The sequence below is a fragment of the Lathyrus oleraceus genome, chromosome 5 (assembly GCF_024323335.1).
Source record: "Lathyrus oleraceus cultivar Zhongwan6 chromosome 5, CAAS_Psat_ZW6_1.0, whole genome shotgun sequence".
In the NCBI taxonomy this organism is placed as follows: Eukaryota; Viridiplantae; Streptophyta; class Magnoliopsida; order Fabales; family Fabaceae; genus Lathyrus; species Lathyrus oleraceus.
In genome coordinates, this window is record NC_066583.1 from 85,950,666 (window position 1) to 85,977,215 (window position 26,550).

A 26,550-nucleotide genomic window follows, 5' to 3' on the forward strand; every position below is an offset into this window, starting at 1 on the left:
GAGTCCCATACGGGTGACGGTCGTTGGAATTGAGGATTAAGCCTCATAGAGGACCCGATATCCACCGTGAAAGTCGAATCATATGAGCATGTGTGAACCGAGCCTGACTTAGACGTAGGTCCGTTCGAGGATTGATGTTTCGTCAATCTATATAATGATTTATTGAGTTATGTGAACTCAAGTGACATGTTTCCATACGTTTTGATTATCCCTTTGTTACTCAAGTCCTAATTACTATGTGCGAGTGATGCACAAGTAATAAAAGATGAATACTTGAGTTAAAATCGAGTAGAAACCCTGTAAAGATGAGTGGACCCATAGGATATGAGAACTCACTGAGATTATTATCTCATCCCATTATCGTTGTTATTTTTCAGGTATTCCTTGCAGGTTGAATTCATGAGGAGTTGTCTACTGATGTTTCAAGGGATGCTGATTATTGTGATCTTCTACTGTGGAGTTGTGTACAATGAAGATATTGTTCATAGTTCTTAGATTTTATTCTTAGGCTTTATTGTATGACATGTCTTCTTGATGTTTTTAGTTTAGAAATGTGTATATAATGATGCCAATATACACTTATGATTGTGTCAATACCAAATAATAACACTTGTATGATATTATTTTAGATATATATTATACAGGTTGTTACGATTACGAGACAAGAATTTAACGCGTGTTCCTAAGACCATCTACTCTCATTCAACTTATCACATGTTTCTCCCATTTTCCCTAAGAATTTTTTCAATGGTGGCAGAGCAAGAGAATGGTATGCTCTTTATATTGGTCTTAACAGTTATACAACAATCCTAAATTCATATCCAGTAGCAAGGAATTAGAGGGAAATTGTTCTATAGCTGAAAAATGATCTAATGAGATTGGCCAAACATGAAACACCACACTCACTTCAACTATTGTGGGAATCCATCCAACAACACCTCACACAAGTTCTAACGTTCACTCATATATATAAGTGTGGCTTGCATCACACAAAGGTACAATTCTATGACTTCGCTTACTTGGGTGTTGTAGGTCTAACTTTGTAGATACCCCTTCTCTATCTACCATATATTTTCACCACCGTATCTAAGACCTTTCATGGTGGATTTCATCAACTTGTCACTTATTTTCTATTTCACATCAGAATAAAGACGATATAAACAACATCGTGTATAATACATTAAAATTAATTTTGTTTTAAATTTTGAAAGAAAAATTAATAATAAATAATTGAATAGTTATTTTAAAAATATGTATGGGTTTAAAACCGTCTCCAAGTAGCTTTATTCCAAATAAAACCACATAAAACATCGGAAACATTTTCATGTGCACTTGCAAAAATTCTTATTATAGGTCGAGAGTCCTAGAATTTTATCATAAAATGTCAAATAATTTCTTCTATGCGAGTTTTGGGGTTAAATTACGCTCCACGGTAATATTGAGGATATCGTCAGAGATGATATCATAATTTTATTATAAGATGCTAACACTAGAAGTACCAAAGCTTGGAATTTGTTACTTTAAGAGGGGAAGTTGATGACATATCATTTGGCGACAAACTCTTGCATGAATTTTGAAGTGTTCCAATAAGATATTATATAGCATTTTTTCAATACTTAAAATTCATTTTTTATTTTGACGAAGTTATTGATATTAGAGACAATGAGGGATGGATGAATAGTTGAGGAAGGAATTGGAGTACAGTTGTGTTATGGTTGTTGTTAGATAGAAAGAGAGAAAGAGTGGAAGATAGGACCAAGAGCTTGTTGATACCATTTGTGATACAGTTGTGTTATGGTTCCTATTCATTGATTTGATTCTTCAAATACTTACAAAAATAATCCTTCTAATGATTCTCAACCATTATGAGAAATTATATCTAATAATCACGATTAATCATGAGTAATAATTTATAATAATTACATTTACTTATTCTAAACGTTCATGATCATTTTTAATAATCAAATTTACTTATTCTAATATTTATAAAGTATTTTTGAAACCATAATATGTGTTATAAATTTATTAAAATTCAAATTTAAATATTTTGAATTATAAACATTATTTTAAAAAATATTAAGAAATAAAATTTACAATCAAGCAAAGTCTTTTAAAAATATCGTTAAAACCATTACAATTACAATCATATCAAGTTTTTTAAAAAAATCCATCATATTTATAACATGCTTCAATTAATTTAAGATACTAATATATCTCACAAACATATTTCAAACAAACATAATATCTCACAATATATCACTGAAAATATAAGATACTAATTTAGGCAAACAAATTTGCCCTATTATTATTTAAACAAAACATCTTAATATTAATCTTAATAACAGTAATAATAATAACAACAAGGCACTCAATCTAGTCATTTTGCATAACATTTTATAATATTGGTTGAAATTCAACCAATAACAATAATGCAAAGTGTTAGAGAATGCGATGTTAACCATTATCATACCAGAAATAACTACTATATAACACTCATATAGTTTTTATTCATCAATGATATAAAGTGTTTTTTAAATCCTTAGACACATTTAGATTGAGGAGGAATGGTTTTTTGACAAGCACTGATGATCAAGTTGAGGGCAAGAGGTATGTTTAAGTTGATTCCAAGCACATTCGCCTTAAGTGCGCGACAAAGACAGACCGCGGCTTCCAAATCAACCAAACCATCTATTAATGCACAACATTTATTATCCGATGGAGGTGTTCCGATATTAATCAATCCTAAAACATTAGCACATACTCCAAGCTTTAAGGTGTCCATGGGGCATTGACCTTGGGAAGAAGGTGGAGAAGCAGTTGGTGAAGGTGTTGAGCTTGGTGATGGTGGAGAATCAGTTGGTGAAGGTGTTGGGCTTGGTGATGGTGGAGGAGCATGAGCATCGATGAATGTTGAGTAAGAAAGAAGAGAAAACATTAGAACTATGGAATATAATTTGTTGAAACTCATGATTATTGTTTCTTAAATGTAGCAATATGTGTTGATTGAGGTTGAACGTGTGTGAACCCTTATTTATAGGGGAAAAAGTGTTAGGTGGCGTTAGCTAGATATTTAATTGATGATGAGAATGCTCAAAAATCACAATTTTACGTATATTTATAAACATTTATGTGACTAAACATTTATGAAAATATTGAACAATTGTGATACTGAGAAAATTAAAAAAAAAAATCAATAAAGACTAATATATTAAAAGAGAAATGGATAGCACCAAAAAGAGTGGGAGTAAGTAAACTTATACAAAGGAAAATCGAGCTTATTTTCTTAAAAGTCACTTCTAATATTCTAAAAAAATGTAATTGTAATAGATGTGAGGTTTAGATCAGTAAAAAAAATCTGCACTACAAAGATTATGATATGGAGAACTTGGAGAACTAGTGAGATATCAATTTTACAAAAGATAAGTTTAATTGACATTTGTGTCCTTCTTTTAGTTAATTTTTTGTTTTTGGTTCCCTAATTTTAAAATTTAAAATTTTGGCCCTTTTTTTACTAAGTTTTTAAGTGTTAGTCTCCTTAATTTTAAGTTTGCAATTTTGATGTCTTTATTTTGCTAGTTTTAAAAATTGAACTTAACATTTTAAAAAATATAAAAAATATTTTTTCCTTTTTTAATGAGTTTTATTTCTTTTTGTTGTTGTTGTTGTTTTACAAATAATTTTTCAAAAATATTTTATTCTATTTTCTAGCTTTTTAGTCAATGTTGATATCATTTTTTTAATGCTAAGTAAGAATCATATATTAAAAATAAAAGTGCATAAAATCAGGTTTTACACATCGAAACAATGAACATCAATAGTCAGCTAAAATAATAAAATTAGGTAAAAAAAAAGAATGACCCAACTTGAAAGAAAGAATTACTCAAATAGAGAAACCGTAACAAAAATAGGACAACAAGAAAAGAGAAGAACAACAAGCCATACACAATCACCTAAACCATACTACAAAAAGGAACAAGTCAGTCGCCTATTGATTTGATCCAGACTAAAACGACAAGGTAAAAAATCTTTGGAGATAGTGAGCTGGAGGAAGGATGCCATGAACACTTGTCAAAAATAAAAGAGGGCAGCTGGCCACCCATCACACCCCTAAACACCAAACTCTTTGAGCAGGTCCCGCTCCTAGTCTAACAAATAAACATCAAAACCCAAAGCATGAGTGTGAACTCACTTCCATACCAGACTAGTAATCAAAGATATTCAGTGATTAATTGATAAGCATTTTTGTCTAAAACTAATTTTGTTCTGCAAATTGTAAATAAATCAGACCACATAATTCCATATCGAAAGCATGCCTAAAGACTTCATATTTCCCTCTCCTATCCCCCACACTAAATCAAACACCACATAAAATTGATTTTGGCAAAGGCCTCGACCACCCAAACTAGTGAAACACATTATACTAGATTGTTGAGGCAAACTCGCACAACACAAAGAGGTAGTCAGTCGACTCCAATTGCCAAACACAAACTACACACCTTTCCTCACTACTACACGACACTATCTCACATCGTTAAAGATTTTTCCTAGTCAACAACCTATTTTGAAGCAACTGCCACGAGAAGACAACAACTTTAAATGGTGCTCAGCTCTTCCAAACCCTAGTGAACTCCCTAATCACAAACTCATAATAATTATTTGGCCACCCCTCCAAAGAAATAAGAGTATCATAAACAAATATAACGGAGAACTTGCCTATCGAGCCAGGTCTCCAAACCAAAACATGCTCCGGAGATAACCTTACTAACTCGAGGATAAGACCATATATAGACTCTAAGAGCTCCTCCTCCAAAACTAGGAGAGTTTTCCTTCACCTAAAACTCCACTCCCAAAGGTCCCTCTCCCAAGTACCCATTATCACACCCCAATTTTGACCCCGAATCGCCAAATTGATACATATATAATAAGATTTATATCTCTGCATATCATAACATGCATTTTATACCACATAATGTCTACAATGTCAGTCGAAATAAATTTTCAGATCTACAGGAAAGTCGAATGAAACAATTTTCAAATGAATGTCAAATCAGCGGGCGGAAAATTTAAAAATCGAGCTTGCAGACATCAGTTTTATTAACCTATATTTTACGTGGTTTAACCTAGTGTGCTCGTTTTATTTTTCGGCTACTTTTTTTGTCACATTTTGATCCGTCTGAGCGTTTTAACCGTCTATTTTTATTTCAAAATTTGACAAAAGCATGTATGTTTCCGAGAAGTTTATTTCACACTGATCATTGTGGTGTAGTCATTTTAATTTTTTGAGCACTTTTGCGTCCAATTTTTTTTTATCCTTTTATTTTTATTTTTTAGTTAAAACAACTTGTATGATTAGTTAGAACTAATCGTGTATTTAGTGTGATTTTGTGTTGGTTTCTTCTATTTTTTTAATTTCCCAAAAGTATTTCTTATATTTCAAATTAATTGGTAAAAGTTTAGAAAATCAATTTTTTTCTTAATTTTCCGACCATACACATCCTCTCCTTTTCGTCACACCACAACCTCCACACATCAACTTCCTTCCATTTTCCGACCACACAACCACCACATGAAAGTAACAACAACATGGTTTAACAACTCAAGTGGCTCATCTCAAACACACAACCTTCTAAAGACTCGAACCTAAACAATAACAACTCGACTTAACTTTTTTCCATTCACATTTACAGCGACGGTAACATCACGAACTCGCAACAATGCTCACATTATTATGCACGGTGACACGTCTTCGCCTTTAGAGAGATCTCACAGCTAGCATTTTAATCCATTTGTTGTTTCCATTTTGTGTTTGGTTTGAGTTTGAGGTAGTTTGTATTTAAATATGTCTTGTTATTTCTAGTTTGTTGGGTTTTTGTTTTGATTAATTTTGATTGGGACAGTTAGTGCTTAGTGTGTAGCATCAGTCTTCATGTGTAGTTTCATTTGTGTATGTTTCGTTTCCCTCGATTTTTGGTTTACTATTTTGGATGTTTGCGCATAGGCCTGCATATTGTCAATTGCAATGGTTATGTTGCACACTTTCGTGAGGATATGATTTTTTGTATATATATATATATATATATATATATATATATATATATATATATATATATATATATATATATATATATATATATATATATATATATATATATATATATATATATATATATATATATATATATATATATTGTAATATTGTGAGTTTTCTTGAGACATATTCGATATGATTTTGCTTCATGAGAAGAAGATGAATAGTGTTGAACAACATGTTGGTTTGAGTTTGCTGCTTTTAGTTCTTTTCCATCATATGTTTTTTTTTCTTTTTATGTTATTTGGGTCCATGTATTGTCAAGTTAAGGGTCATGGATTGAGTGATTGAGGCTTCAGTATCCCAACCACCATGACCTGGGTTTGAGACCTGCGCGCACCATTCTCATTTGTGTGTTTTATTTTTTTTCCATCATTCTCGTTTTGCTTCCTTATTTGTTATCATGGCCATTGCTTGACAGATTAAGGTCATGGTTGAGTTGGCTAAGACTCTGGCTTGCAATTCCCATGACCTATGTTTAACACTTGCTTGCCACACTTTCTCATTTTTGTATATTTTTTCTACTTTTTTCTACCTTTTTGTTTTATTTTTTGGCATTTCTTTTAATCGATTAAATCGTCATTTCTTTATGGTTTTGTATCATTTAACTCTGGATATTTACACTTCATTTGTAACTTTATTTTTGTGTTTATTTTTCCACTTTTATTTCAATTACGATCATTGTAATTTCGCAATATTAATTATTAATAAAGTGTGTTACGTGTGGTTTTTTTATCCATTCTTCGACTTATTTTCATTGCTAAACATCCGATATTTATCCACGGATTCAACATTTTCATGTCGTTATGCCGCCGGATTTTTTATCGATATATTGATTTGTATTTCGCTGCATTCTGACCTTTGCATACGACGTCTCATTTGTTGTTGATACGCATAAATCGACTTTGAGCACATTACCTAGGGTTTTTGCTTGTACTTCTCGATTTCTTGCTGATTTTATTTGTCAATTGTGAGGTTGCTTAATATCAGTTTTGATATCGTTTGCTTTGTATGAATTAAACCTCACTTTATGACTTCATTCCATTTTTGTGCATGAGTTTCATTCCCATTCCCTTTTGCAATGATACACTTCACGTTAGCATTTCCATCTATTCATGATAACAAACAATGATCCAATGTCGTTGTTGTTTAAATCGAACTTGAACTTAATTTCCATTTTCTTTGCACGTCCTTGCGTTATGTGACATTGATTCACACCTATGCATCATAATTTTGTTTCGTGCACGTTTCATTCTTATTTTACTTCTTTCGATTTAATTATTATGAACGTGTGTTGTACATATAATGTTGTGTTGCTATCTGCGATTCACATGGCTTACTATTGGGCATTCTTACAATGAGACAATTTCCTCATGCACGTACACTTATTTACTTGCATTTGTTGATTGGGTTTTAATTTAATCGTTTTATCATCTCATATCCCCATTCGACAAAATGTACCCCTATTCCCATGACGTATAATAATTTTATCGCTTTCTTATCATGATTGTTTTATTTAGTTAGTTTCTAACACAAGAATAAAATAAACCCATTTTCAAAAAGTACAAGAATAAAAACTCGAACCAACGTCGAGTATTTTCTCAAAGACATCTCCCAAACCATTTCAAACCTTCCATTCCCAATCTTTCTATCTCTTCTCACTTTCAAACCACTCTATCAAACCATTTTGCAATCTTCAATCAAAAGCTTGATCCAACATCAAGCCATTTTCCTAATGAAAGTTAAAAACACTTAACCACTATTAAAAGTTTTTTCAATAAAGTGGATGAAAGGAACGAGGTGTAGTCCACGAGCTCCTGAGAGTTAAGATCCGAGATGTTGTTCTTGTCAACCTAAACACTCATCATCCTTAAATCAATTCTACAATGCTTAAAAAACCTCGACTAGTTTCGAGTGCGCTTTCTCAAGCTAAACTTTAAAACATTTAAAAATATCAAAACTCTTTCACAAATAAGATGAAAAATGAGTGGGGTGTATTCCACGAATTCCCGAGAGTTAGGAACCGAGATGTAGTTATCACCTCTCCGAACTCTCTCATTATCTCAAAACACTTTCAAACCAATCAAACTTTTTTCTTGTTATCATGCGATTGATCCTCAAACCCTTTTCACAAACGAAAGGTACTTTGTCTCGAGATGACACAAAAACAATGTTTTGTCCACTTGAACGTGTGAGTAAGCTTGTGACGTTACCGGTGAATGTTGAGTTGTAAATCCATTTGTCCGTGATGCAAACGTTCTCTTCTCCAATTGTTTTGGGAAGCCAACAATGTTTTCATCGATTGACACAAAGTAGCTTTCACTAAAATCGATCAACAAACAAACATTTTCTACCCAAAATTACGTAAGCCTTGAGTTCTCTATTGCACCCCAGAGATACGTAGGAGCGGGATTTGTAAATATTGCCAGACCCATTAATAAAAAAAATAGGTTTAGTTCTTTTGTTCGCACATTAATAAAAAATCCAAAAACATTTTCTCTTTTCTATTCTTCTTTCCCTCTTAATAACTCAAGAAGCATAACATTTTTAAGCTAACACTAACGCGCATAACTAACCTAATGGTTCCCGTTTAGTAAAACGGACGTGAGGGATGTTAATATCTTTCCCTTGTGTAATCGACTCCTGGACCCTGATTTGGTTGCGTCGACCAGTATCATTCTCTCTCTTTTTTGGGTTTTATCGATATTTCCCCTTTCCTTTTTAGGAAAAAATTAAGTTTGGTGGCGACTCGGTTTAGTTCATCTTGTGAGCGTGCAATTTCGTACCGCTAAGTCATGTTCTCATTTTTCGAGGTGCGACACCCATAAAGCCTACCACCTGAAATTTTTGCTCCGAAACAAGAAGTAATTGCTCAAAAGAATAACACAACGGTGACAACCATACCTAAACATCGTGTTAAAATATGCTCTTCTGACTCTGGCACCAAGAAGAACCAAGAATCAAAATCCATATTCACCATTGAGATACCTTCATAAGGTTTTCCTACCTACCCCTAACGGGGAGCCGAATCCTTGAGAATGATACCTCACAACACAAATGTATATCAACAATAAAGGAACATTCAAAAGAACCCTCCACCTCCATTTACTTAACAAAGCAAGATTCACAAGCCTAGTATCTTTAACCCCTAAACCACCTTCCATTTTGATCTTACACAGATCTACACACTTAAAATAAGCAACCTTATCTCCCCCTTTGGAACCCCCTAGAGAAAACCACATCAACACACAAACCAACTTTCTATCAAACCAAGATATGCATTTTTGTAAAGGACAAAAAGAACATCAGTAGAGAAGTTAAAACTTCTAAAACCATATTAAGGCATGTATGTATTTGATTAAGCATCATTTTCTAATCATTTAAGGAAGTTAATTCAATGGCTAATCGATTAAGGATTTTAATCGATTAAAGCAATGTGAAATACCTCTTAATCGATTAGAAAAGTTGTTAATTGATTAATTCATAGCCTTTTTAGGGTTTCATATTATCAATTAGGTTTATTGTTGTTTTGTAGCTTTTAATCGATTAAAATAAGACTTAATCAATTAATTCGTTAAATTTTACCCATGCATCATTTTCTTTTTTAGCCAAAAATATTTCTATATGAAGGATATTTCTCCTCATTTCATTTTACACCAAATTTAAGAATAGAACCCTCTCTATTTTTCTCTATTTTTGAAACTGGTTTTTCACGATAATTGATGTAGTGTTGAACGAATAAAAAGCCTTTGTCATAATTGTGTTGTAAAGGAGGATATGCTTAATTTTCTTTATTCAAGGGTGTAATTATATTTTGAATTATCTTTGTAAAGGATTTAAAGGTTGCAAGCTAAACCAGAAAAAAACATGGGTGAAAGTTTTTGAGTTAAGCCTGCGTGAAATATTTGTTTGTTTTTTGTTTAAGGTTTGTAGGTTGATCCCATAAAAGCTCAAGTCTGGTTTTAGTGGAAATATCAAGAGGAAACTCTTGTTTACATGAGTAGAACAAGTTGTTATGTCGAACATGTATAAATATATGGTTCATTGTCTCTATCTCTTTTCTCCTTATTTTTCATTATTTCTTTTATTTATGATGTGTATCTCTCTCCATCCTCATATTTTTTTCTACCTTATTTATATTCTATAACATAAATTTTTAATATATTAAAGATTTTATAAATTAATCACGAATTTCAAATATCAAAGTTCACCCCCACTTGTGTTTGGAGTCACTTTGTCAACCAGTAGCATCAGAGTCTAACTTGTGTTATAAGATTAATAGTTCTAGGAGGTAGGAATGATTACAAACAATTCACTAAACAAGCCTCTATCCTTAAATGGAGAAGGATATGCTTTATGAAAAGAGAAGATGAGAATATTTATAGAAGGGATGACTTATGATATTTGGTAAGTTGTGAAAATGGTGATTTTGTTCCCACACATCAACTTAATGGTGTGGTGGAAAATAAATATTAAGAAATTTGGAGCAAAGAAAAAAAGGAATAAGTGAAGCATTGTTTGAAATATTAAACTATTGTCTTTACAACAGTTGGAGTTAATGAGTTTTTGCGTGTTTCTCACTACGAGAATGAAAAAAAATGTGGGACACCCTTTAACTTATCCATGCAGGAACAACTGAGATAAAAGGACTAGGATGAACATGTTGACTCGTGAGTACAATCTCTTCAAAATGAAACCTAAAGAAAAAATTCAAGATATGAAAAATGATTCGTTCACATTTTGAATCATATGCGAACTCTAGATAAAATATTTCAAAATGAGTATTTACATATAAAAGTCTTCAGATGCCTAAACCGCATTTGGAAACTAAAAGGCACTATGATTTCTAAGTCTACGCACTTGTCTAATATGAATTTGGATACTATATTTGAAAAACTATAGGAACATGAAATGGATCTAAAGAGGCTTGCTAAATATGAAGAAGGCGACAAGAAAAATAAAAGCCTAGATCTTAGAGCCAAGGAAGAAAAGAATTCAGAATATGATAAATATATGATATTAATTGTTCATAACCTTAAAAGAATCATGAAACGTCAAATTTTTCAACACAAGAAGGTAGGAGGGTCTATTTTTGGTCCAACCTGCTACCAATGTTGAAAGAAAGGGCATATAAAACTAAACTTCCCTTAGAACCAGAATCAAAGACCTAACCAAAATTAAAATCAAAAGATTTTTAGAAAACCCCAAATACAAGCAAAGAAAGCATACATAGCCTTGGATAAAAATGACATGAAGTCTTCAAATAAAGAAGAAGAATTTTTTTGTCTCATGGCGAATCATAAAGATGATGACGCAACTTCGTACTTCTGCTATGATGAAGTAAGTAAATTTAAACACATTGTCTTTACCTCTAAGAACACTATTTCTTCTCTTAAAAGAGATAATTCAAAGTTATTGGAAGAAACAGACAATATTAAAGAGAAATAATATATTTTAATAAACTATTCCTCTTCACTTGACGATCCGGTTGAACCTACCACGCGTGAACAATGCACTGTTTTAAAAAATAAATTTATGATCGCATAACACACTTGATAAGTTTACGAAAGGAATAGACGACTTGGGTTTTCTTTTAGGAAATCAAAGAGCCACATATAATAAAGTTGTTCTAGGTTATGAATTCAAGATATGAATCACGATAAGGATCAAGATAAACATCAAAATCAAAGTAAAATAGAAGACCATCAAAATTAAAATTTAGATATTGATCATCAGGATCATCCAAAAGAATAGAGGAAGGCAAAAGTTCATTCAATCTAGAATATCATTGGAGATATTTCTAAGGTGTCATAACCTGACACCCCCTTAACCATGTATGTAACCTTATAGGTTTTGTTTCCCCAATTGAGCCAAAAGGCGTAAATGAAGTTGAACAATAGTCTTGTTCTATGCAAGAAGAGTTAAATCATTTTGAGATAAATAATTTTTGGGAGCTTGTTCCCAAACCTTCACTTGATATTATGATTGGAGGCAAATATTTTTTTGTTGCAAAAATATTGATGAAAATGGAAATCTTTTAACAAATAAAGAACAAATGGTTGTGAGTGGGTATAATAAACAGGACATAATAGATTTCGATGAAACCTATGCACATGTAGCTAGATTAGAGTTCACACGTATGTAAAGATTGTGATCTTGAAAGGTTACCTCTAGAAGGAAGCGTATGTTTTCCAACCTGTCGATTTTATAAATTCTACTTTTCCTGATCATGTCTTCAACCTGAAAAGGCTCTATAAAGTTTAAGAAAAATACTCTCGAGCTTGATACAAACATTTGAGTAAATTTCTCATTGAAAACAATTTTCAAATATGGAAGGTTGATACAAATCTATTTATTAATAAAATCAATCATGTCATTTTACTTTTGTAAATTTATGTCAATGATATCATTTTCGGGGCTACAAATGAACCCTTGTTTAATGAATTTTCCAATATGATGCAAAACAAGTTCAAAATGTGTACGATGGGATTCTACAATAGTTTCTAGGATTCGAAATTCATCAATCTAGGAAAGGAACCTTTTATCAATCAAGCGAAATTCTGCAAAGAGTTACTGAAGTCATTCGACATAGATAAAGCAAAGCCAATATCAACCCTAATTAGTGCGTCATGTCGTTTAAATAAGGACGAATAAGGAAAAGTATTAGAAGAAAGAAAATATTGAGGTATGCTAGGATCTCTCATTTATCTTATTGCATCTCGTCCTAATATCATGTTTGTTGTATGTGGGTGTGCATGTTTCAAGCAAACCTCAAAATACCATACCTCACAGTGGTCAAACGTATTATGAGATATCTCACAAGCACTATAATTATTGGTTTTTGGTACCCCAAATGGAAGAATTATACTTTAGTTAGATACTCTGATTCCGATTTCACTAGTTATAAATTGGACCAGAAAAGTACCAGCGGTATATGTCATTTACTTGAGAACTAGTTTGCCTCCTGGAATATCAAAAAACAAGTATAATACGCCACTATAGGGAGTTATTGTGCGCAAGTTATCTAGTTGAAACAAAAGTTAAGTGATTATGGAGTTAATCGCGAATCTATCCTGATGAAATGCGACAAGACTAACACCATAAGTCTCAAAAATATATATATATGGTACTTCACTCTCAGAAAAAACACATCAAAATTAGGCACTATTTTAATAGAGATCATGTCTAAAATGGATATTAAATAATTGGTTTTGTGTCCTCATCTAATCAACTAGCAGATATTTTTACAAAACCTCTTCCTAAAGAAAATTAATTTTTCATAATAAGTGAGTTAGGAATCTTAAATCAATAATGCATTTACTAATCTAATAAGTGTGTATTCCCATTCTTCTTCTTCTTCTTCCATTTGTCAAAGTCATACATGTGATCTATGTGCTTGTGGTGTTCACCCTCCTTTTTTGATAATGCTAAAGGAGAAGAAGTATACTCTCAAAAGAAGTAGCTTAAGGTCTCTTTATTTGTGTGAGGGAGTTTAACCACTACATTATAATGAGTTTGTAGTGTTATATTTGGTAAAGCTCTAGACTAGGGTGCTCTCGCCCAACAATTGGGCCGCCCAAATGGGATCTAACGGAATCACCTTAGAGGTCCCATCGACATGAGAGTCAAGCAAGATAAAATCACTACTGATCCCAAGAAGATAGACAGTCAACAACCTCCCCTAGTAAAAGGGGATCAGTTAAGACCACGTCTAGGAGGTAAAAACCCTAGACGACAAGAACTCATATAAATATTGTATCTCTCAAGGGGATAAGGTGACTCTCACGTCATACACATTCTCCACTACTCAAAGAGGACTACACTCATACTAGTCGTAACAACCATCAACCTAACTATCTGCTTGTATCCCACCAGCACCGGCAACCAACAGGGCCTCTCGCCTCACATGAGTTAATCCCTTAAATAGCCTCAAAATCCACTGCACAAGGATTCTCACCGCCTTGAGCAATCCCTCACTACCCAAATTGTAATACACATACTAAGGCATATGAGTCTCCTTGCCCTGGCAAAAGGAACATGCACACCATGTACTTTTTGACCAGTATAGTGGTGCCCATTATGGGGCGCCAGTAAAACTAACTTGGGCAACACATTCTCTTGTCACCATCATACTTTCTATTGTTTCCCTTCACTCTTATACCTATCCACTTTTAACCACGATTTCTAGGAGAGCTTCATCCCTTACGCTAGAAGGCACAAACAATAGCGGTGATATCAATGCCATAAAGGATATGTTTGTTGCCATGGATGAACTACGACGCCATAACCTGATGTTGGAAGATTACACCCACAACATCAGTCAACACCAGCATAAGGTCAATGCTCAAGAAGAGGTGAAACTGTTAGACCCCAACCACTCTCAGCCAAAATATGGGGGGCGCCTATTCCTCAGGGTTTCAAACCTTCCTCCTGTGATAAGTTTAATGAATGCAACAACCCCTATGAGCATGTAACCTCCATCAACATGCAGATGGCCATCATAGGAGCGTCAGGCTCTTTAAAATTTAAGTTGTTATCATGCACTATCATAGATGTCTCCCTCATATGGTACATGGGTCTTCCACGCTCTTATATTAATAGTAACAAGAGTTATTAAGGAAGTTGGTACATCAGTTATCCGCTAGTTTCCACATGAAGATGTCCACCACCAACCTATTTAACATTCTTCAAGGTCTGTCTGAATCGATGAGGGACTACCTCTTCTGTTTCAACAAATCTACCATCAAGGTCGTCCCTCCGTACCAAGAAATGTTCATGGGGGAGTTCCAAAATCAACTCAAGATGGGTCACTTCAATGAATCCCTCGCCCAAAGGTCGACACTCACACTAGCTGAAGTAGTCTCCATGGTAGAGTGCTACATCAAAGATGAAGAAAGAAATGCAGAAAAGAAGGCTTGTGGCATCAAGGAGCACGTCCTTGGTGCTTAAAGCTCTCACCGCTTTCCCCTAACTCCGAGGTGATGGGATCTGATACTCGAACGAAGTAAGTTCCATAGTGTTAAAGGACATCATACAGATGATTGTTACCGGTTAAAGAAGAAAATAGAGAAGCTGATACAAGAGGGACACCTCAAGAAATATGTAAAGATAAATTCTTCTAACCCGTCGGATAGACATAACCTGCGTCGACGGGAATCTGCTTGAAGTCGTGGGCCAAAGAAAGCCAAGGAAGCATCCCAAGTCGAGGGCAATAAATTAGTGCGTCATACCCTTAACACCATAGAAAGAAGATTCATCGGGGGCTACGAGACTAGCTCTGCCAGTAAAAGATACGCTCGCCAAGTTCTGAATGTAGAAAACCTCCCCGAGGTCAAGAGTATGAGAGCCCAAGAAGTCGTGATTGTCTTCTCAAAAGAAGATGTATTCGATGTCCACCCTCACAAGGGCGGCCTAATGGTCATTGCTTTCAAATGCGAAGAATGGTATATCAAAAGAGTTCTGGTTGACCGTGGAAACTCTAGTTACATATTGTATTAGGATACCTTCGAGAGACTATGTCTCGATCCCGAAGACTTAAAACCCTTCAAGGGATTGTTGTTCGGATTTTTAGGGGAGCAAGTGTAAATGAAAGGGTACCTCACCCTGAGAATTACATTCAGAGAGAAGTACAATGTCAAAGAAGTAAAGGTTAAGTATCTAGTCATTTACATCCCCTCTTATTATTGGGTGACCAACCTTTAACCAACTGAGAGCCGATTTATCTATCATATATTTATGCATGAAATACATGCTCTCCAATGGGTGAGAGGGAGTTCTATGAAGAGATCAGGAAATCACCAAGAAATGTTACGCGGAAAGCCTCAAGTTGAAGAGGACACATCTTTTGAGCGCATGGAAAAAAGGCCAGTTATGGGATAACGTCGTCCGATGAATCGGGGGAGATAAAGGAAGCCTCCGATCCAACTTCCCAACATGATGAATTATGAAATAAAGAAGGAATTTTCCCTTCTCTACTGGAACCGTTTAGGTAGTCATTCCGTTTTTGTTATTCATTTAAGAAGTTACGTTCTCTTTTTTTTTATTTGTGCACTTAATTGACATTTTTTAATAGGCGAGTATTAGAACTCTGTCGATTGTAAGGACAAGTTGTTAGTTAATTTTCACTTTTTTCCCTTTGTGCCTTTAAGGGAGTGATATTTTTAATGAGGCATTTCATCCTTATTTATTTATATTTATTCACTATGTCATATATTTGCAGAAAATTCGAGCTCACGAGAAAACCTCTCAATAGATGCAATTACTGTAATACCCTAATTTTCACCCCTAAGATCCCTTATCATTTGTATCATTTACATAACATCAAGGTCATCAAATACTTTTGTGTATATCCTTATGCTTTGCTAACCCCACAAAAATACAAAAAAATATATGTCTTGCTTTGCTTTGTTTGCAATTTAGGGTTTTGGCATCAAGAAGTTCAAGGGATGGATCAATCAAGGCTTAGTGTGATAATAAATATCTAAAGGTGATAAGATTATCCCTCCATCAACAATCAAGTTTTGTACTCACCTCAATTCAAGTTCATCAAGCCACAATTCACCCGGCACTCCAAATTAGGGTTTTTTGGTCAAAGTTAGCTTAATGTTAACTCTTTGACCAAAGCATGATCCTATGTCTTGAGACATGATCCAAGGTCCTCAAATGTGTCCTCATAACCCACTCATATAATTCAAATGGCTCAAGAAGTTAGGTTCATGAGCAGGTGAAAATTTTGAACACAACTGATGAAAAGTCAACATATGCCTAAAGTCAAAGTTTGACTTTTAAGATTTTTGGTCAACTGTGGACTTTTCAAGTCAAGGATCATGGAAATATGATCAATAAAGTTATTTTGTCAAGTTTAATCAAGAAAATCAAGATTACTTGCAAAAGGGGCAAATACTTCTATGAAACGGAATTCTTTTGTTATGTACTTGAGGTGTATTTGTATGATCTTAAGTGCATATATCCCGATCTTTGCGACCATACAAGTTTTCCCTTAAAGTTAATTGGATGTCACTAAGGTCGTTCTCGATCAAAGGTCAGTTCCTCTTCCCCTTACAAGATGAAAACCCAATCAACCCACCATGACATCTCAAATGGATAGTTGCCAAACAGGGTGAGCTCGTATTGCATGTGATGAATTAATTGCTTTAGTCGGATGTGCAAAGTGTCTCCAGTAACACCCCTGACTTTATGTAGGGAATTGTTTGTTTTATTCGGACGTGCAAAGCGTATCCGACAGAATCCCTGACTTTATATGGGTAATTCATTACTTTAGATGGATGTGCAAAGCGTCTCTGACAACACCCCCTTAATTTATTTGCATTAGGAATCAATATCCTTGGTCGTACCCCGAATTTCCTATGGCTATGCATAGTCAAAAATATTTTTATAGAAAACATCACTTTTTATTTTTCTATTGTCAGTTATGTATGTATACAAAAGATAAATGATTCATACATAGTATTTTATCTGGTTAAATAATAGGAAACATGATCAGGCGGGGTAGGTGCTGCTTATTCCTTCGCTTTTTTTGGCCGGTTTGGCCACTTTTTAGCGGACAGATCCTAATCTTATTGAGATGCTCGATGAATGAGGTGACATTGAGCTCCATGGATATGCCTTCTCCCTGATCTTTTTGTAGAGCCTGGTATATTCAATTTTCTCCCTCTAGGTCAACACTAATGGTTTTCGTTTCTCTTAGTAAGTTTTGATATTTAAACTTGAGATGGGTTGGTGAGGAAATAATATCTAGCATGGCTACAAAGGATCGTCCCAGAATGCAGTTGTAAACACTCATGCAAGGAACAAAAAAATTGACAATTTAAGGCTCAAATGTCTTTTCTATTGCTAAAAAATTGCATGGATGGGTAGTGATTCCATTGAATGCCTGGAGGTTAGAGCCTTCATATGGTAGCAAATTGCTTTGATCTAGCTCTATTTTATCGAATAACTATAAGTACATGATGTCACAGGAGCTTCTACCATCAACGAGGATTTGAGACACATTGAATTTCCAAACTGTAGCAACGATCATGAGGGGGAAATTTTGTCAGGAATGCCTCTGAACTTCTCTAAGTCCTGGAATCCCAACGTAATACGACTGGGTACTTTTGTCAACAAACTTCCTTCCTTGCGGTAGATAGTCATCATCTTTGCGGTCTTTCTCTTCATGGTGCCTTTAAAGGGGAGGTTTTCCCGAGGTTCTCCTCTAGTTATGGCGGATATGTAAGGGAATTTTCCTTTACATACCTCTTTGCTTTCCCCCCTCGCTCCATTCGTCGTGAAATTCGAGAGGGATTTACCCTTAGGTGACTCCTCTCTATCCCATTTTCCACCCTTTACATACACATCTAAATGGACCCTCTTGATTAGCTCTTCAATGGTATCTTTCAAATGGATGCATTTGTTAACGTTGTGGTCATGGCCCATGTAGAAGCAATAATATTTTGATTTGTCCATCCAAGATGTCTCTCTGATTGGGTAAGGGGGTCATATTCATGTTTTCTGAAATTTAGTATTTACACAATCATGATAAAGTTTCTCATGGGAGACCTTCAAGGGGGTATACTTGTCGTAATTTCCTAGCATGCCCCGATCAGAGTTATCCCGATGCAAGTGGTATTTATTCTTGGTTGATCGACTACAGTGAGATTAGATGGAGGCAGGGTTGCCAAAATAAGTGGTTAGCTTCTCTTTCTGGATCACGTAAGGTTCGACCATGGTTAATATTTCCTAGACATATTTTACCTTTCACTTCCCTAACTTATTCCTGAAAGGGTGGTTTCTCAGAAGGTCGTTCTCAAAGATCCAACACTTAAAACCTTCTTAAGTCCCTTCTACCTCAATAAAGTACTACGTGAATTTTCCTATATATGAACACACACTTTTTTATTTCCCTGAATAACCCCACTCAAGGAAGCTTCAGTTATAGGTAACCTTTTCCAGGCTGTGAAATATGCAGAAAATCTCTCACGAAACTCTGCCCAAGAATCGATACTTTTGTTAGGCCGACTATTGAATCATAATTGGGTTGATATGGGCAAGGTTAATGCAAATAGCTTGCATTTTAATGCATCATCAACATTGAAGTAACTTAGTTGGTCATTCATGAGCTGCACGTACTCGTCGGGATCTCTTTTTTGCATCATAATGACCTTGTTTGGGTGACTTCTCCATAGATTTTTATTGTCAGCATGTGCTTTGGTTGCACATTTCTTGAAAGAGTTTTTGCTTGATCTAGAGAATGAGCATGATTACTCAGGTCTCTTTTGGGGCTCTAAGGGGTCTATTTCCTCTAGCTCTTACATAGATTTTTCGCCGAGGGGTCTCGCATCTCATTGTCCTAACTGGTTCTGGGACGAAGACACAAGTTTTCCCTAAAATAACTTTTTGAACTATATTTTTACGAGATACAACATTGTGAAGGCTTTCTTCCAAGCGTTGAAGTCTCACTTCAAGAGTGTGTGAATTTTGCTCTTGAACGATGTTAAACATGTTGTTCAATAGTTCGTTAGCACCTTGCACACTGATGTTTGTTAATAGAGTGTAGAGGTTATTCAAGCCTTCATGTTGCATAAATGGTGGTGAAATTTAAGCCTTTATCGGAGTAACTTGAAAAGATCTAGCTAATTGCAAAGCTCAAACTAGATCTGGAAGTAGTGGAACAATGGATTCAAGATCTACAATGTTTTGCAATGAAGGAATACGTCGAGGATTACTTGCTTCTAGAGCAAAGACAAATGCTTCACGTGTGATGACTGATGTGGTAGCCTTAGATCTAGCCATCACTGAAAACTGTAAGAACTAAAATTTTTAGAAATATGAGGAAAAAAAATTGAGATCCTCACGTTTGTTCACAAACTCTTTCACTTCGGTGATCAGAGGAAGTTGTGAAGAGGGAAGTTTGAGAGAGAGAATATGAATTTATGAGAATCGTAGGAATCAAAAGTCGATTCCCATACACCATGCCATTGTTCCATTTTGGAACCAAAAATGGCAATAGGAACGACGGTGATGGTAGATCATAGCTTCCAATCCTGTAAAGTGGGGGGCTTGCAAGGTTAGCACTCAAATGCTCAAGTCAGTATGTGAGGAAGAAGAGTGAAGTGAAATTGAACTTGAAAATTGATACTTGATACTTCAATTTGTCGCGTTCTCTCTATATAAAGAATGAGAAATAACTAACTAACTCTTTGTTAACCATGATTTGTAGAGAGTCGTTGGATGTATTTACAATTGAGATCTCTTGGGAATATTATGGAAGGAATGAAACCCTTTTTTGATGATTGATCGGGATCAATATGGTCGGCATAGAACAATAAACCTTTCAAGCTTGATAATCTTTACTTGATAATCCCTTCCTCTAGTTGTCTAAAACCGGATTTCAAGTAAAACATGTTGGTGCACAAGGTGTTAAAGATGAACAATAGAAACAAAAGAGAGAAGAGAGAATAATAAAAAACTTCCACTACTCTAAAACGGTTACAACAAATGCACACATACTGCTCTGCTACACTACACAGAATGCAAAAGGAATAATGATACTATTTGTTCACAGCACTCACTTGCTTAAATACAAGTGGGAATTAATGAAAATACTAAAGTACCCTCTAACAAACTTTATCTACAAGTTTCTGAAAATGAATTAATTCTAATACCATCCCTTAATTCATATCCATCTTAACCAAAATTAACAACACCAATTCCATCCCTTAAGTGGAGAAATTGACCAGTCTTGATCGCCTTCGTCAGAACATTTGCCAGTTGCTTTTGAGTGCTACAATGCACAACTTCTAACACTCCATTTTGAACCTGATTTCTCAGAAAGTAATACTTAGTCTTAATATGCTTGCTTCTCCCATGCAACACTGGGTTCTTGGCAAGATTGATTGCAGACTTGTTATCAATCATCAGCTTCAGAGGCTTGTTTACTTTGATCTTCAGATCCTGCAGTAAATTTAGAATCCACACAGCTTGACATGCAGTCACAACACCTGCAATATATTTTGCTTCACAGGTTGACAAAGCAACAATTAGTTGCTTCTTAGAACACCAAGAAATAGGACTTCCCAGAAACTTAAACAAGTACCCAGAAGTACTTCTTCTATTAACTTTTTCTCCACACCAATCAGAATCAGAGTAACTCAGAAGTTCTGAGTTAGTTTCAGCACCAAAAGGGAATAAAACCCCATACTTCAGAGTTCTCTTTATATACTTCAGAATTATGGTAGCAACTTGATAATGATACCACTTCAGTTTACTCATAAACCTACTCACCATTCCAACCGCATAGTAAATATCACATATGGTATTACACAAATACCTCAGAGAACCTACCAACTGCTTGAATATTGTCGCGTCTACATCATCACCATCAAAATCAGAATCCAATTTCTGATTTATATCAGCAGGTGCGATAACAACTTTACAATTCAGCAGCTCAAATATCTTCAGAAGCTCAAGTTCATATTTTAGATAATGTAAAGTTATGCCTTTCTCAGAGTACATAATCTCCATCCCTAGAAAATAAACCATATTTCCTAGATCAGTAATCTCAAACTCATTCATCAGCTCCTTCTTGAACTTAGTTATCTCATGTTCACAGCTTCCTGTTAGCAATATGTCTCAACATACAAACACACCATAATCATATTGCCTTCAGAAGTATGTTGAACATATACACCATACTTCATCTTACATTTCTGAAATCCTTGCTTCTTGAAAAATGAATCAATTTTCAGATTCCAAGCTCTAGGGAATTCCTTCAGTCCATACAAAGCTTTGTGTAATCTATACACCATCCCTTCCTGATTCTTTTTATCAAATCCAGGAGGTTGTGACACATAAACCTCTTTTTCTAATGGACCATTCAGAAATGCATATTTCACATCTATATGCATCAGAGGCCAATTCCTGTTAGCAACTATCGCAATCACCAGCCTGATTGTTTCATGACTTTCTACAGGCGTAAACACTTCAAAGTATTCTAACCCAGGTTTCTGCAGAAAACCTATCACAACTAACCTTGATTTGTGTTTTCTAATTGATCCATATGGCTTTAGCTTCATCTTATAAACTCATCTCATGCTGATGGCTTTCTTCTTCTTTGGAAGTTCTTTCAGCTTCCAAGTCTTGTTTCTCTTTAGGGCATCAAGTTCTTCTTTCATGGCCTTCATCCAGAATTTCTGCTTGAGAGATTCTTCCATACTAACATATTCATAGTCTACTAACGTGGCTCACTGAATAACTTCCCCCCTTAGAATCTACTTCAGTATCTTACAGCATGTCAAACTCTGGAAACCTTCTAGGGTTGTTTATGATTCTTTGTGGCCTATGAACTTGTTCAAAACCTTATGATTCTGGAACAATATCAGATGAGGCAAACCTTCTCGAGGTCTTTCTGATTCTCTGAACTTTTTCAGAACCTTCTGATTCTGGAACAATATCAGATGATGGAACTCCATAAGTACCGACTTCAGAAGCATGACCACCTTCAAAATCTGGAATATTCCCAGAATCTGGACTACCACCAGAATCTGAATCACCATCAACATCTGGATCAGGATCAAATTCTGACTCAATCTCACCTTCTTATTCTGACTCACTCTCAGAACCATTTTCAGGCTTTGGCTCACCTTCAGAATCAGAATCAATATCTTTAGAAGTAAACTCTGCTTCGGAGTTGGATTAAGACTTGCTTCAATCCCATACTTATGACTCTTTCATAATAACATCTCTGGTGACTTCAACCTTATTATTTAATGGACAATAAATCTTATAAGACCCGGTACTATGATACCCTACCAGTAACATCACCTTGCTTCTATCATCCAGCTTCTTTCTAGTAGCATCTGGAACGTGTTTATAACAGACAGAACCAAATACTCTGAAATGACTCACACTTTGCTTATCTCCAGTCCATCTCTCAAAAGGAATAATTTCCTTTAGCTTCTTGGTTGAACACCTGTTGAGCATATATGTTGCAGTGGCAACAACTTCTCCCTACAAAGTGTTAGGAAGCTTCTTCTCCTTCAGCATGATCCTTGCCATATCAAGCAAAGTTAGGTTTCTCATTTCAACAAGACTATTGTGTTGAGGAGTATATATAGAAGTCCCTTCATGCTCAATTACATTCTCCTCACAAAAATTATTGAACTTTGTAGAGTTATGCTTACCTCCACCACCAATTCTGATAATCTTCAGAGTCTGATCACTCTGTCTCTCAACCTTGATTCTAAATTTCTTAAATTCAAAAAACACTTTGTGTTTGAACTTTATAAGGGATACCCATGTCATCCTTATGAACTCATTCACAAATGACACTAAGTATTTATTCCTTCCTAATGAAGGTTCTGGAAATGGTCCACACACATCAGAATACACTACTCCCAAAGCATGTTTTGCTCTTGGAGCTACTTCTGATGCAAATGGTAGTCTTGGTTGCTTCCCTCTCATGCACACATTGCATGACTTTTCTAGTTTCTTAATTGTAGGAATTCCATGTACCGGTTTCTTTGAATTCAAATGTCCTAAGCTTATGAAGTTCAAATGACCAAATCTTTTGCGCCACAACTCACTTTTCTTCACAACACTTGTTGCGCTAAGGCATTCAGAGTCTGTAGTTTTAATATTCACCTTGAATATTCTATTCCTTCCCTGTTCTGACTCCATAATCATCTTTTGATTATAGAGATACATCTTCCAAAGATTGTCTTTCATGGTAATTGAGAATCGCTTTTCAATTAATTGACCTACACTCATCAAATTGTTCTTCATGTCACGAACATACCAGACGTTCTGAATTAACGCATATTTTCTATTATTCATAATCACTCTAACATTCCCTATTCCTTCAGCATTCAGATACTTATCATCAACACATATGATTTTTGTCCTCTTCCCAAAGTCAAAATCAACCAGCCATTTCTTATTTCCAATAAGATGGTTTGAGCTACCAGTGTCCATATACCACCAGTCTTCTAGAGACACACTATCAGAATCAGAAGCCATTAATAGCACATGTTCATCATCAGAACTTCTAGCTATATTCGCTTCTTCTAATTTTCTCTCCTTGTTTGACCAATAATTTGCAGGGAAGTGGTCAAACTTATTACAACAGTAACATTGAACTTTTATCTTGTTATATTTATCATTTCCCTTCTAACTCCCAGAAGTTAAGGTTTCTCACTTCTAAGACCTACCATGTCTTTTCTTGGCTTCTGACCAAGACTGCTTCTAGTATTTCTTGACAAAAGAAGCTTTTAGGACCTGCTTTACCTCTCTCCCAGAGGTTCTTTCAGTCAGACGCAACTCTTGCGCCTCTAGACTATTTTCCAGCTCTTCTATTCTCATGGTGCTCAGATTCTTAGAATGTTCAATTGCTACAACGATGTAATCAAACTGAGGAGTAAGAGATCTAAGTACGTTCTCATGATACTTTCTTCAGAGAGAGTTTCTCCACATGACTTCATCTCATTTGTGATTAGAATCACTCTGGAGATGTAGTCAGGTGCCTTCTCATTATTCTTCATGTTGAGATTCTCATACTGCTTACGTAGAGACTGAAGCTTCACCTTCTTCATTGATGCATCACTGGCGTAGCACCACACCAGTGTGTCCCACGCAACTTTCGTCATCGTCGAATCAACGATTTTCTCAAACACGTTCACATCCACACGTTGATGGATGTAGAACAACGTCTTTTGATCCTTCTTCCTCAGATCACGCTGAGCATTTCTCTGCGCATTCGTTGAACTTTCTGGAAGTGCATCGTAACCGCCATTGACGAGATCAATAACATCTTGAACTCCAAACAACACACGCATCTGAATCATCCAACAATTCCAGTTCTTACCATCGAACACTGGAAGATTCATACTCAGATTACCGTTTCCGTTCATCTTCAATCTTGTGCAATACACTCAGATCTCACCTAAACACAATGTTTCCCAATCCCGCAGAATCAAAATATGTGATTATGTTACGATTCTGATCAGAAATTCAACACGAATTCTCTTAACAGAAATCAATCACACAACACCTCACAGTTTCCATCGTGTTTCCCGTGGCGTTTCCCTGTGGATCTGAATCAGAGCTTTAGATGCCAATTGTCGGTGCACATGTGATAAAGATGAACAGTGAAAACAAGAGAGAGAAGAGAGAATACTAACAAACTTCCACTACTCTAAAACGGTTACAACAAACGCGCACACGAACTGTTCTGCTACATTACACAGACTGCAAAAAGGAATAATGATATTATTTATTTACGTCACTCACTTGCTTAAATACAATTGAGATTTAATAAAAATATTAAAATACCTTCTAACAAACTTTATCAACAAATTTCTAAAAATGAATTAATTCTAAAAAAAAACATCTTTTTAGATTTTCTCCTACCAGACGTCTAAAAATTTAGAAGCTTCATAATCTATGCAATAAGATAGGAATGATGTAGGTGATTAAACCTGACGTGAAGCTAGTTCAAATCCATGAAGGTCGAAGGATAATCTTTAATGAGCTTGTCCATATGAAAAATATATTAGTATTGTTAAGGGAGAGAACAATTTTGATAGTTACTTTTTTTTTATTAAAAAAATAGAGTTAAATACATTTTGTGATCCTCTTAAATTTTTAAATTTTGTTCTTAATTTTTTAAAGTATTTTAAAAAAAATTGATTCTCTTAACAAATTTCATCCATATTTTTGATTTATAATATTAAAACAGTTACTAAAATAGTTGTTAATCCAATCGTTAATTCAGTTGTTAAATTATCGAAGTTAAAAGTGTGGATGAAAAATTTTAGATGTATTATTTTTAAAAAAAATTAAGAGATAAAAATGAAATTTAAAATATTTAAAAACATTAAAAACATTTTTTAAAAGAATAATTTTTCAGTGGAGACAATAATTGTAAAAGTATATATTTGTCTCTCTCAAAAGACATCAGCTAGGCTTGAATATTGAAATATGTTACTTCAAATTCTGTTCTTTAACTTTTAAGTCAAAAATTTGAAGTTATCCACGAGACTACAATAGCTCTTTCTATTGTGTGATATTATGAGCTTTTACTAATATAAAAAAACAGTATAAGCTATTGATTGTTTTTGCCTGCTATAAATTTATTCTCACATCCATTTCATTGGGTTTTCAATTTTTTTCCGATCAAATAAACACTAATATAGGAGTCCGTTAACCATACGGGATGATAATTCCATTTTGAAAACATATTGATTTTAAATATATAAGGAAAGGAGTCATAATGTGATTAGATGGTTTAAAGAAAAATATATAAATTGGAATGATAAAAAAAGATATAGTTTCAACTCCCACCTTTAAATAGCAATTAACAATTAATACTTTAATCATTTCAAAAGAAAAGAAAAACATAAAAACATAAGAAATATTTAAATTATATATAGTTTTATCCTATAGTAGTCCTCTTATTTTTATAGAAA

At 34.6% G+C, this 26,550-nt stretch overlaps 1 protein-coding gene across 1 annotated transcript; it reads right to left on the bottom strand.

Moving 5' to 3' along the window:
* Positions 1 to 2,226: 2,226 nt before the first annotated feature.
* Positions 2,227 to 3,083, bottom strand: LOC127087714 (pEARLI1-like lipid transfer protein 3). Its single transcript, XM_051028648.1, has one exon. It carries the CDS (start codon positions 2,966 to 2,968, stop codon positions 2,540 to 2,542), a length of 429 nt encoding a protein of 142 aa, XP_050884605.1. The 5' UTR covers positions 2,969 to 3,083; the 3' UTR covers positions 2,227 to 2,539.
* Between the last annotated feature and the right edge of the window lie 23,467 nt (positions 3,084 to 26,550).